Source organism: Sturnus vulgaris, chromosome 5 (genome assembly GCF_052056855.1).
Source record: "Sturnus vulgaris isolate bStuVul1 chromosome 5, bStuVul1.hap1, whole genome shotgun sequence".
Lineage (NCBI taxonomy): Eukaryota > Metazoa > Chordata > Aves > Passeriformes > Sturnidae > Sturnus > Sturnus vulgaris.
In genome coordinates, this window is record NC_142247.1 from 5386759 (window position 1) to 5400987 (window position 14229).

Sequence of the window (14229 nt, forward strand, 5' to 3'; positions counted from 1 at the left end):
GAACAAAATGTTTAGTACTGATTTTTTTTTTTCTTTCCCTGACTTACAGTCTTGCTTCTTAATCCCCATTTGTATTTTGTTGTAATCATTAAGCTCAAAGATAGCTTATTTTTAAAGCTGTTCTAATAATACCCTTCTTGACACTTGTTTAGCCAGGAATGGCAACTCTTTTGTTGCAGGAAGTTAAAAATACTGTAGACAAATGCATTTTGGGTTTTGGCTGTGTTTTTTGTTTGGTTGGGATTTGTTTAATGTAGGTATCTTTTGATGGCAGCAATCTTTTAACATAAACTGATAACTCCCAAGTTTCACTTAAGGCTGCAATATTCCACTTTGTAACAAATCTGTAGTTCAGTTTAATTGATTGTTATATCTGTCAAAGAATTTGAATGCATGAACTATCTTGGAGGGAATTTGCTTTAGAAAGAAATCTAATTTTATTTGTACTTACGAGGGAAACAAAAGACGGTTTTGATTGATCATGGAACTGCTAATTCTCTCCCAGTCCAGCCTTCCAAGGAAGGTGTTTCAGGTTTAATGGAGGGGGTTTTTTGGATCACAGTTTTGGCCAAGTTTTATTTTCGGTTTGAACCACTGGCTTCTGAAGGGTGATGAAATGTACAATAGATCAGAAATGCCCTGTCATAATTGTAGTCCCTATGGCTGCTGCTGCTCCCTGTCACTGCAGTTTGAGCCAAGTCAATCCAATGGTGCTCTGACACCCAGAGCTGGAGGTTTTGCCCTTTGCTGTGCCCATGTCACCTCTCAGCCAGATCTACTCCCTTGTGCCCACTTGGTACCACGTAGGTCCTGTCCTGAATTGACTCCACTCACTGGTACTAAAGAAAATCAGCATTGCTTTTGCTGGATTAGTTTTCTGCAAACCTAGTGAGTGCAATCTCCTCAGCGTGAGGAGCACCCAGTGAGTTCCAAAACTCTTGTGAAGTCAGACACTAAAGGAAATTGGTTAGGGGGAGTAGTGGTAGTATGGGGGGGGTGTGTGTCCCCTCTTTTCTGTTTGGTTATTATAAATAATATAAATATCCCATAAAACTCCATTGGAGCCTTTATTTTTTATATTTGAATGACAGGTTGTGCTCGGATGAGACATCCTTAGCTGGACTTGCCAGGTTTAGGTCCTGACACTTTAGACTTTATGGTCCCAAGCTTCCCCTGCCAGGCTGGAACAATCTTTCCTGGTCTCTCTGGAGCCCTTCTGAGCATGCTTTTTACAGAAATAGGATTGCATGCCATAGCTTTGCCAGTGTGCCAGGGCTGTGAAGGTGTCTGTGAGCTTCTTGTGTAGCAAGTGTACGTTTCCAACAGCCTTGACCACGTGAGACTTCTGGGTACAGTAATTTCGTTTTGTGAGGTGTGAGATGGTTTTCATCATTTTCAACCGTTCACACATCTGTGTGTGAACACAGTTACTTTTTCACAGCTAGTGCAGGATACAGAAGTCAGCATGCAATATACGTGTTCCTTTGCTTCAGCTTTTTTATTCCAGTTGCTCTTGAGCTTTTGGGGTGTACAGTGGAATCCTCATTCTCCCTCCTGTGCACGGCTTCTTTCCAAAACGTTGAAATATTTATTCATTCAATTGATTCTCCCTTCTGTGGCCAGTGCTGAAGAAGGCTGATTGATGCACAATTACATGCCTTTTCTTTTTTTCTCCTGCTTAAGCCCCTTGCTGCCAGTGTTGGGTTTGTTGCACCTTTTTAGCATTTGTGAGTTTTGGAGGAGCAGCAACAGTGTCGTTCTGTTTTTGATGATGTTGTAACAATGTGGACCCTAGAAAGAAAGAGTAAAACAGGCAAAAGTCTGATTTGTAACCCTTCTCTTTGACTGAAGGTGCTGCCAGTTCAGGCAGGAGTTTTGAGGGATCAGTGCTGCTAATTAACATCCCACCGTGATGCTCCCCAAACAACACGAGCATTTAACATCAGAAAACAGAACCTCTCTTCAAAATGGAGCTTGTTGTGCAGTGCCAGATATAGTGCTCAGTGTCAAATGAATTTTCCATACTATCTGTATTAAATTCAGAAGATCATGTGAGTGTATCTGAGCACTTAAGGACACTTTTATTTTTTCTAAGGTTCTGATCGAGTGAAATATTTTTGTGGATTCTCCTAGTATACCTGCACAAAGCTTAGCATGAAGGAGCAATTCAATTTCTACATGAAACATACCAACTTTGTTTGAAATCTTTCTTCTGGGTGACAAACAGAAAAGGCTGTTAATGAACAATTTAACTTAGTTTAAAAATATGTAAAAATGTAGGAATTTTTTTTTACATTAGAAAGGGGAATACCAGCTCTAATGTCTTGATCTGTTGCATAGTGAGGCCTCTTAAGCAGTATCATTATTAGTAAAGCTGTTGTTAAGTGCACTGGAAAGTAATAAATACTCTCCAAATGCAGTCATATTTTGTTCAGGCAACGTTTTCTGACACCTGAAACACAGACACCCTAACTAAATTTTTTTTCTCCCCTTTATCTCAGATAAAGGATTTTGTTTTGAAGGTAGATGCTTCTGGAATCAGAATAGTGTCTAGTGGTTTTTTTCTCTCTAGTACAAGTTATTCACTAATGATGTTTGAAAAGCCCTATAAAGTCACCCTGAAATAAAGTACATCATTATGAGTAAGGAGTTGGTAGTATCTAGATGTTTGGAACTGGATGGTTGTATATTGGTGCCTCAATCTTTGATCTGATTTTGAAAATTTATTCATTAAGCTTAATAGGTCAAATAGTCTCTATAATAGGTTAAAGTAATGCAGATTTAAATGTGAGTCTTTAGTATCATCTGAGGTAACTTTCAGAAAAGACTTCTTCAAGCATTCTATAATTCTGCTAGAATACAGTTTGTACTGTTTCTTTTCACACGTTTAAGCCTGTGTAAATCATTGAAAATTGGTGTAACTTTTTCCAGCTTCTAGGTTAAGTAGTTAGTGTAATTTTTTAATCTCTCCTAGTTGTACAATGGATGGTAAGGAGCCAAATCTGCCTTTTAAACGATTTCATTTTCCAAGGTGGTACTGGGATTGCTAAGGCAGGGCAGTCTGCTGAGTAGAACATAGAATGCTGCTTAGGAGAATGTGGTTTCTGTGGCAGTTCCTATTTGACTGTTTCCTTTGACTAGGAGCACATAACTTGTGTTTTTAAAATAAAAAGAAAAAAGCAAGTAGATTCTCTCTATTTCAGCTTTTGAGATCTGTTTGGGATAAAAATAGCATACCTTAATTTCTTTATTGGATCACAGATATTTCTAAACAAGCAGAGTATATTTGTACTTGACCAACAATTCCAGCTGTCTTACATTTTCTAATGAGTTGGTAGGAAACTGTGCACAGTAGTCACTATGTAGGAACAGTTTAGTGGTGGAATATTGCAAAGTTTATAACAAATTATTTTATGGAAGTGATAATAAGAAGTTTTATATAGGTCCTGATTATCTTTTCTGCATAGTGTAATTAATTGTGTACTCTGGCAAGGAGAGAGAAGAATTAAGTTCTGTAGTTCAGCTGAAACTGAGTTTATTTGTTTTGTCATTTTAATTAATGTGACCCAAGCTGTGTAAGAGCTCTACTGGATGAGCATTTGCTTCTTATAGGCAATTATTGTAATTAGCTGGCTGGCTGCTTGCTTTCCATCACAAATGTGACTTTTCAGCTTAAGGTGTGCAGAGAAATAGTCTGGTGTCTTCATGATAATCTTTCTTAAATGTCACCGATGTATGGATTTAGTGTTATTGAGATTCTGTGGTACTTACCTTGCTAAAGCAAAATTGCCTTCTTAAATGGGTTAGAAGATCTAGATAGTTTATTTCCTCTTTTATTTCTTTTTTTTTTTTTTTTTTTTTTTCCAAACCTGTTACTGTCTAGGGAGAAGTTGTTGAATTCATGAATGTAAATCCAGTGAATTGTTCCCGAACTCGGTCTGTGCGTGATCCTCGTGACTACTGAATTAGTATCAAAGTGAATAAGTGGGACTAGTAGTACTGCAACACAAAAGCCATGAAAAATATGGAATTAAAGATTTAGCTGTGCAACTGGTTAATGATTTAAATGAGGGATAAAGGCAGCTCTTATTTTTCCACACACTGCTGTTCTACTGTGGTAGAGAACATTTGTTAACTTTCCTTTTTATAGTGCTTGGAGGCAAATTCTACTTAGCAGCAAGCAGCAAAGATGGCAGGTGATGGAAAAAGTGGGAGAATGAAAGAGAATTGAAACCTAAATGGGAGGGCTGCTGCTTCATGGTAGCCTGAATCCATCTAACTGTGAGCTATAGAGAGGAAAGGTGACTTTTTCACCAGCTGAGATGATCACTGAGTCCTTTGCCAAGCTGTTTTAAGCACAGTAGACTGGCAGAAAGCTAACCTTGACAAAGAGAACAATTTTTCACTTGTTTAGTGTGCTGAAAGGGTTCAGCCGAAGGTTTATGTTATGGAGAAAGTGTAAGGAAGAGAGCAGGGGTAAATAGCCAAGGACAATATGATAATTGCAGCCACCGTTTGTCTGGTGTGAGCTGCAAGGCAATCAGTGCCTAAGGCTCTTGGTGACTTCATTCTTACAGAGAAACTGCTTGGTTGTGTTACAAGGGTAGATTTCACTGAGCTTTATCCTTTACAATTTTTGAATTTATTTAAATATGTGTTTTTAAACACTTGTAAGGAGCATTTCAGGTCTGAATTCCATTGTTAAAGAGGAGGCAACTTAAGGGGCAAAGGCCTGTCAGGCTGAAAAGCTGTTTATTTGGCTTTAAGGGTAGAGAGCTGAATGATGAGCAATTGAGTTTGTGTTGAGAATTAATGAAAGCAAATGACATAGATTCCTCTCAGTTGCAACTGATGATTTGCAGAGAAATGAGATATAGTTTCTGCTGTGAACTCTTCAAATATGTTACTTTGATATTGGAGGGTTAACTTAGATATTTCCTAGTTTTTTGGAGAAGGGTGGAAGTTTTTGAGTGCTTGGTTTTGGTGAGCTGGTTTTGTTCAACAGCAGCAGTGTCAGATGCAGCTGGAACCTGCACTGCTAGTTACAAGTTAGTCTTTGCTTCATAAAAATTGTTACCTGTAAAGTGGAAAACAGATTTTCATCTTGAAGCCTTTTCAATGTTTAATTAACTGCTGTGCTTACAGCAGATGCTCACTGATCACATTACTGTATTAATTGACCTAGTTATGATCCTAGTTGTCAGACAGGATGGTACTGAAAATGTTGGACCTCTTCTTGAGGATTTTCCTTTCTAAATGTAGCCTTGTACATCTTCCCTAAGGCCATTCATCCTGAGTCTAGAAAGATACATTCATAGACTTTTGTGGAAAAAGAGATAATGGATCCTTTTTCTCTTGGCTACAGGTACTTCTGTAGATATTGTTGTCTGTAACTTATTTACTAATCTGTGGTTATAAATTTTACTGACTCATTTTGAACTGCCTACATGCAGACTTTGACAGTGTTCCATTGTTGGCTATCTCAGACATTTTAAAGTACCTATAAATAAAAATGATTCATTGAGATTAATAAAAAGTTGGGAAATAAGAACTAGGAAAGGCAAGCTTGATGTTGACCTTCATGTCACTTGTGTAAACTCTCATGTGAAAATCATTGCAAGCTGGTTTTCAATTCGGTGAAGTTTTTCAGCTGTTGGTATTTGTCACACTTGTTTAATAACAACTTTAATTGCATTATTGGAAATGTGGTAAGCATGAAGAGGCAGGAGAATAGGAAAAGTGGAAAAATGAACACAGTGGATGCACAACTTGTGAGAAGCTTCCACAGAGAAATGGAGAGGAGCTATAGCCTGGAGTATTGGAAGAATGAAAGGACTCTCCATCCCACTGTCTGTGCTTGTTCCAGCACATGCCTGCAGAAAATGAGAAGCAAGCTTACTTAAAGTTAAGAAGAGGACTGGGACAAGATGAGTGAGGGGGGAAAGAACCTGAAGGAGGTACCAAAGTGCAAGCAAGCAGCAGCAGTGATTGTCAGCATAGAAACTCAAACCCACACGTGCTGCATTTTGCCATGCCAATAGTTTGGTGGGCTGCTCTGGTATTAACCCCATTCCTGTGTCCTCTTGCCTATCTTTCAGCCAAGCATCTCAAGTTACTTGGTATGTTAGTCCAGCAAAGGACAGTCTCATACATGACAGCTTTAAGTTTTTTCAGACAAAGTGGATCCTTGCTTAGGGGACCAGACAATTGAATTGGTCGTGTAAGAAAGAAACCCTGAAGGACTGATTTGAATAGTACTGGATAAGTATTGATGATTTTGTCCTCTTTATAAAGCAGTTTCCAAATGAAATGCTTAATTTTTTTAATTGGTTTATTCTTTAATTACATTGTTAATTATATCAGAGTATTCTCTGTCATCACTAAGTGTGATAATCCAAATGCAGGACATACTGTTCCTGGACCAATAATGCAGATTTTTTTTCTTACAGGATAGATTTGAACTTTGAGTGTCTTCTACCAAGTATGAATCATAGAGCTTAGAGTTGGGATGCACTGAAAGATTTGAGTAGTGATGCCAGGTGCAGAAAGTATGAAAGATATGTTTGCTTTGTGATGTCTCAGGCACTGCACATTTTAACAAGCAGCAAGGGATGTGAAAATAACTTGGTGGCTTAACCTTGCATGTACCTGAGACTATTGTCCAAAGGCTTCTTGAGCTCTCTCAGGCTTGGTGCTGTGATCACTTCTCTGGAACAGGCTCCTGGTGTGACTCCTGGGGATGGTCCTCTGCAGGGCTGGGAGCTGGACTCAGTGATCCTTGTGGGTACCTTCCAACTCAACATACTCTGTGATCTCTGCAGCCACAGTCTTCCCTTAATAGAATGGATTTAGGCTTCTACTCTGTCTGACTTGCCTCTGGCTTGAAATAGGTCATCGTCTTTATTGCATTGTAAGGGAGTGCTTATTTGCAAAATTAATGCACAATTATCCACAATAGGCAGATTCAAGTTGATATATTCCAGTATATCTGGAATATTTCCAGTTGTCTGGCTGCCTGTGTCTGTGTTAGCCTGCGTCAGCTTCCTTGTGTCAGCAGCACTAAAAGGAGAATCAAATCTAATCTCTTGTGATAGAGAATAACCTTAACCTAATGCTACAAGATAGGCCAGAAACATTTATTTGTTGCTTTTTTTGGAAAAATGATATGGTTATCCAAGCTGTAAAGGATTCATTACATTTTCATGGAACTCCAGTTTAAACAGTTTCTCAAATCCCCATTCTGTTCCCTGTGGAAAGGGACCAGACTTGCATGTGGGCAGTAGTGGATGCACTGCAGGTTTACTTAAAAATGCATTAAGATTTCCAGCAACTGTTTCTGAGGCCGGCATCAACTTCAGTATTTCTGTGAGGTACTAGACAGTTGTGGTTTTATGGTTTCCTACAGGTGTGGGTTTCATAAATATAGTGGAGTGCTCATAAAAATAAGAAAAAAATAGGTCTGTTTTTCTTAATAACTTTCAGGCAGTTTTCTTTTACTTCTAAAAAAGTGTGAATAAAGAGTGGATAAAGAGATGACTTTAATCTTTAAAAACTTGGGTTTACTTTGTGTTGTAGGAACAAGCTCTTTGGTCTGGAACTGATTGATAAAAGGATTCCATATGCCATGTTTTTTGGTGGAATGTATGTGCTTATGGGCAATGAGACCCTTGCTAGGCTATTTTTGCACATTTGGGCTTTATTTGGACATTTTAAAGAAACCTGTATATCTGTGGGTGCTGCTGAACTCCAGAAATTTAATTCTGGATAACTCAGTGTTTCAGGGTGTTTTGCACAGTGAGGATGGGGCTCTATCTTGGCTCAAGGTCTGCAAGGCTGGGCTGTGCTCATGACACAAAAACTAAGCTGAGTTGTCTGAACAAGCAAGTCTGCAAGGAGGAAAGATGGGCTGGAGTTGCTGGCTGTGAAAATGCAGCAGGGATGGTGGAGCTTTTGTGAGGCAAAAGCTGTGGGTGCAGTGCTGGGCAGAAGAAGATTTTTCTGAGTCATGTGAGGTCACTTGTTCTGAGTTCCAGTGAGGAAAAGACTTGAGTTCCTTCAATTGAGTTGAAGTAGCAATAGATCTTGCATTGTAGGATGCAGTATACCTGCTCAGGGATTCATTCTCAAGCCAGTTGCTTAAGGATATCTCTGGACTACAAAAAATTCTTAGTGTATTCACAGATGCAGGAAGCCAGAAGGTAAATTTTTTCTAAGTAAATAGAAGTACAAGTTGCCACTTAGAAGGAAATTGTGAAGCTTGGAAATTTGTTATGGCATATGTGTTCTTGGGCTAGAATATGCTAGTCAATACTAGATTTGTGAAAGTTCTCATCTTGTCAGAAGACTTGATGAATATGGCACACAAAATAGCTTTTCCATCTCTATGAGCAGCAAGTAATTATTTGTTGCTATGGCTGACTTTAATTAATTTCCTTCTGCTTTCAGTGTACTTTCAATTGTATGAGGAGCCTTTTGAAGATTATAGAAATCTATATTAAGTTTGCCTGTAAGGTTCAGTTGTGGAAAGGCTCTTGGTTTACTGCACAGATATATACTAGGTAATTTAGGGCAATGTTTTCGGTTCCTCTGAGAAATTTTGTCCTCTATTAGGCTGTAATTTCAGCTTCTTCAGGTGAAGATATTTTTATTGTAGGCCAGCAGCTGGCAGCAAGTTTAAAATTTTTTGCATCAATCATAGAATCACAGAATGGTTTGGGTTGGAAGGGACCTTAAAGATCATCTTGCTTCAACTGCCCTGTCACGGCCAGGGGACCTTCCACTATCCCAGGCTGCTCAAAGCCCTGTCCAGCCTGGCCTCGAACACTGTCAGGGATGGGGCACCCACAGTTTTGCTAGGCAGCCTAAATGAGTCAGGTTCCACTTGTCATGATACTAACTTTGCAGGAACATCTCTGCCCTTGCTGGAGCCTATTTGATTATCTTGCCAAGATTTCCAAAATAACATACTTCCATTATGCATATTGCTGGTGATGTTATATTTATTATTTAGTATCTATATTGTCAGAGAAGAGACAAGAACAGGTTAATTGATAAGGTGTTGATTCATGCTTGTTCTTTTCACCAGGCATACAGCTAGTCCTTGCCATCCTAGGAAAAACTAACCAAGTACAGAAAACCTTCTCTTTGCTGCTGGTTGGCAGTCCTAGGTTCACTGATAAATGATTGCAAGTTGACTCCCACCATTGCCTCAAGGGAATTTACATACAGAATACTTGAGTAGCACATTCTTTGGTATCCCCCCACTCTCACTCTTTGTAGTTTGGTTTGCTTGTTCCTGAGCAAACTATTTTTGCTCAACTGCAGCTTCTTGATGAAGTCTTTGTTCTGGTATCTGTTCAAAAAATTGGGCTAGAAGCAAATCAGTCATTAGTTTACTTCAGGAAATTGTTGGCAGATAGCTGATAGCTAAAAATAGAATGGGTGAATAAGGTGATGTGCAAAGTGCAAGTTCAGTATTTTAGAGTTTGTTTGTTTGTGAGCTTCTCAGTTCATGTATTAAATCTTGTTTTGATCTATCTTAGATTGCATCCTATTATTGGTGCCTACTGAGGAATGTGAAATTATTTGCATGGTTTTTTTGCAGAGGTAGGTTGTCACAATTTGTAAGTTGAGACCTGATCTTGAGACCATGTATTGTATATTATAATCCATGGAGTAGAAAAAAGATGAACTGGAAAAGGTAACAGGAATCTTTCAACTGTCTTTGGAAGAAGTACCCTGGGGATGCTTTTTAGAGCATCTTGTCTCCAAAAACTTGATTAAATAATTTTTTTTCTGATAAGTAAAAAGTCTGAATAACACTGTGTATGGAGAAGCAATTCTCCTTTCCCTCATCTTCTACTATAAATTTCTGATTTTGCTTGGACTTGCTTCTTACATCAGCTTAGCATTATTGCTTTAAAAGGTTGAGTTTTGTGCTTTGCTGCCTTTTTTAGGTAAACATTCAGATTCATAATACTGTTCACCTACAGTAGTGTCCAAGTCCTAAAGTGAACTTTGTCCAGTTGTGAGGAATGAGTAGCAGCACGAGTTTCACAGGTACAGTGCTGTAGGTCATCTCTGTGCACAGGGGGTAAATGTCTTTTTCAGGTCATGTCCAAGGTCTGTAGCTTGCAGGGTAGACTAAATATGGAAGTCAAGACATAGAAGGTGCTCTTTAAAATCAAGACATCCTATTGCCATGTAAATAGAACTCTAGGTCTGGGTTTGTGAGAATTGTTAGACATTGCAAAGGTTTAATAGAAAAACTCCTTCACTCAATTTTGTAGTGCTGCAGAAATGGGTTTGCAAAGTCTTGCAAGGAAGATACTTAGTATGATGGATGAACAAGAAAAATAAGCCATTCTTAGAAGTTGTTTATTCAGTGGGTCCTGAATTTTAAGACTAAATACAAGTTTTTTCTGTTTATTTCAGAAGCAAACTATTACTGACACTGAATGAACAGGATAGCCTTTTGCACCCACTTACTGATAATTAATTTTTTTCATTATGTACTTCTGTTACTAAATATTGAGAGATTGTTATTTTCTTCTAGCACAGATTCTGTAGGCGTCCTTTGACTGAAAATTTGAATTTTCTGTTCTAGGTGTGGAACATCAAGCAGATGATTAAATTGACACAAGAACATATAGAAGCACTGCTAGACAAATTTGGAGGAGAGCATAACCCACCATCAATATATTTAGAGGTAAGTTTACATTCAAACAAATGTGACAGAATTCATGTTGTGTTATCTTAATCTCATGTGAAACATCAGAGGTTAAAAATGGGAATACCTGTAGTAAAAGGGAATATTCTCCTTGTGCATTGCAAACTGAACTTTCTTCTAAGAGTTAGAGAGGAACTGTATGGAATTCCTGGGATCCAGTAGGGGAAGATCAGTGGCACGGTGTAATAATAATGTTGGTGCAATAGAAATGTCAAGCCTCTTTGTTGGGGCCAGGGCAGAGAAGATTGTGTTTATAATGGAGCAAGTCATGCTCTGTTAAAAGCCAATATATACACATGAAAACATTTACTAAGACTAACTTTGCCTTTGAAGCAGCTGACTTCCCTTTTTTGTCTTTGAAAAACAGTCATGTATAATTGAAAAAATTGTATTAGTAGAAGGGGACTTCTTACAGAAATACATAAAATTGTGGGGTGGAGTAAAATTTTTAATTTGTTAAGTAACTACAACTTCCGTCTGTATTTTTTCATCACTCCAGATTCATAGAGTTGTGTTGACATAGGGCCATTAAGAGCTTAAAGAGCTGCATGCCAAAGTTACCTCTATTAGGAATTGAGCAGGTGTCGTGCTTCAATTCTGCCCTTTTTGTGCTTCTCACAAGTATTGAAATAACTGGAGGTCAACTAGATTGCTTTTGTAGTCCTTTTATTTGTAATTGCTGCCTAAAGGTACTGGGTGATTAAAAATAAAGATCTCATTATTTCAGGTACTTCTAAGCTTTTATCTTAATGTGTCAGAGCAGGGCACTAGGTTGATTATACAAACGTTGACATTTTGTCCTTAACAGTTAAGGTCAAATGAGGCCCTCGGTAGTTGCTTTGCTTATTGCTAATGTGAAATGGGAGTATTGAATCAGTGCTATTATGATTTATCCACTCTGCTATGTTTAAACACACCTCTGTTTTCACAAGGACCTGTTCATTCCATATGTCTGGATTTATTATTGCCACATGCAAGTGGGTTTTGTTAGATTGTGTATCAAACCACAATAATAATGAACTTAGTATAGACTAAGTCTGGATTTAAGGTAGGGAAGTTGTTAGTTCATCACAGCTTTTTGTCACTTGCTTTTATTGAAACCAAAACCAAGATCCATTACTGGAAGCTCTGTATTTGTTCTGTGGGAACAAACATTGGTAGGGGAAAGTGCATTTGTAGTGATAAGTAGGTACTGGGAAATTATTATGACAGCATGAAGAGTAGGTCTGAAATAGCTGGTGACCATAAACAATAAAGCTGAAAGCAGATTTGCAACTTCAGTGGATCCATGTGCCACTGAGATGAAGCTCCAGCTGTGGTAGGGCAGCCCTGTGAGACAAAGCAGGGCATTCCTCTGCTGCACTGAGTTCCCCTGGATCATCAGCACTTGGGACAGATTAGGGAGCCACAAGCCTTTGGGAGGAAGGTGAAAGGGGCTGCCATTGTGTTTTTGCAGTTGTTAACCCGTGAGACAGTCCTGTGGAAAGAGCCCACCATGGTCGAAGTGAAAAGCTTGTTCTTCCCAGCTCTTTGCTGTGTGGTTCCTCTGCTTCCTTTGTTCAGGTACTGGCAGTGACTAGGGGCTCCCAGGCAATAGCCTGTCGGGAAAATACCCTGCTTTTGTTGGATTACTTGACCATCCAGGTAGTAGTTGAAACCTGATCATGAAGAAGTCAGTGAGCCTCAAAGCTGTGGTTAAGATTAGGGAAGGAAAAGAGTTTGCAGCTGTGAGCCAAGAACTAGAAGATGGTGGGAGAGAAGAAAGGAACTTTTTATTTGGGTGGTCACTAACGTAGATTAGATCATCCTCAAATGCATTTATCAAGGTGAACAGGATTAAATGCTGCAGACCTGTAATTTGTTTTGTGTGTAGACTTCCTGTGGTAGAACTAAAGTGTGAAAGAAAAGAAATAAAGAGGAAATCTATTACTGAGTGCCAGATATAGTTAGAAGGATTACTCCCTACCTTTGGCTGTTCGTTTCAATCCAGCAGCAGTTTTCTAGTGTGTCCTTTCTGTGCCTTTCCCACCTTTTGGCTTGCTTTCTGTTCTCAGCATTTGCTTGGCAGCAATTTATCTGAATCTAACCTGTGACTGCTAGAGCTCATGTTTTGACTTCCTGTATTCCATCACTTGTCAGAGAAAGGGCCAGAAAAACTCTGGTTGCAGCACAGAAGGACAAAGCTATATGTAAAAAGTTTTGAATGTAGTGTGATAAAGTGTGAAAGAACATGTTTGCCTCTAGGAAATGCAGAACTAAGGAAGCATAGTAGTTTTGAAACAAATCTTTAAAATGTCGGATATGTGTTAGAAATAGCAAACTTCCCATGTACAGAGTTAGTGTGTGATATTGGGTCTGGGGCTTAAGTTTTGTATCTGGGTGTCATCACTGATTTCTGTGGAGGGTTCCTGTTTCCCCTTAAGCTCTTACCTGTAGTCTGTGTCTAGGTCTTGATGTGGTCTGTGTACACTTGCCAAAATGCTCATCTTCTCAAAATGCTCATCTTCTGATCTTTCTGTTTTTACTGCTGTGCCAAAAACTTGTTTCTGGCTGTAATATAGTCCTGCTTTTACCCAGAATCTGTATGGGTAATTTTGCTAGTGTGTAACTTGAACTGCATCACCCTTCCCTTTGTTGCATGAGGTTCATAGAATGGATTGGGTTGGAAAGAATCTTTAAAGGTTGTCCAGTTTAACTCTCCCTGCAATGAGCAGGGGCTTCTTCAATTAGATCAGGTTGCTCAGAGCATCATCCTGGCCTTGAACCTATCCAGGGATGGGGGATCCACCACCTCTCTGGGCAACCTGTGCCCACATAGGTGCTTTAGCACTCTCATCATAGAAGTTTTCTTCCTCGTGTCTAGTCTGGGTCTACCCTTTTAGTTTAAAACTATCAGCCCTTGTCCTGTAACAGCAGGCTCTGCTAAAAAGTCTGTCCCCATCTTTCTGATAGATCACTTTAAGTATCAAAAGGCCCTTCAACTATTGCAGACTGAACAATCCCAGCTCTCTCAGCCTGTCTTCATAGGAGAGGTGCTCCAGGCCTCTCATCATCTTTGTCACCTTCCTTTGTACCCTCTTCAACTGATCAATGTCCTTATGTTGGGAGCCCAGAGCTGGATGCAGCACTCCAGTGGGGGGTCTCACAAGAGGAACAGAATCACCTCTCTTGACCTGCTGGCCACGCTGGTTTTGATGCAGCCCAAGATATGCTTGGCTCTGTGGGCTGTGAGTGCCAGCTCATGTCCAACTTTGCATTCAACAGTACCTGTTCTGTGGGGTTGCTCTCAATCCCTTCATCCCTCAGCCTGTATCTATGCTAATTCTAAAATCCTTCTGCTGCTCTGACCTCTTTGCATCTTCCATAAGATGTGAGTGACTCTTAAGGACTCCTTAAGAGAGTAGATTGTGCCTCTTGATCATCTCTTGAGGTTGCTATCAGCAAGCACCTTGTCTTCTTTTAGCAAAAGTTGAAATTAACCAAAACGAGATGCTAGGTAA

At 39.3% G+C, this 14229-nt stretch overlaps 1 protein-coding gene across 2 annotated transcripts in view; it reads left to right on the top strand.

Moving 5' to 3' along the window:
* The window catches only part of BRAF (B-Raf proto-oncogene, serine/threonine kinase), an 84578-nt gene that overhangs the window by 5134 nt on the left and 65215 nt on the right, over positions 1 to 14229 (top strand). For both annotated transcript variants that reach the window (XM_088164674.1, XM_014869946.2), the window contains exon 2: positions 10607 to 10708. In XM_088164674.1, coding sequence (XP_088020800.1) covers positions 10607 to 10708 — 102 coding nt within the window. The remainder of the gene's footprint in view (positions 1 to 10606; positions 10709 to 14229) is intronic.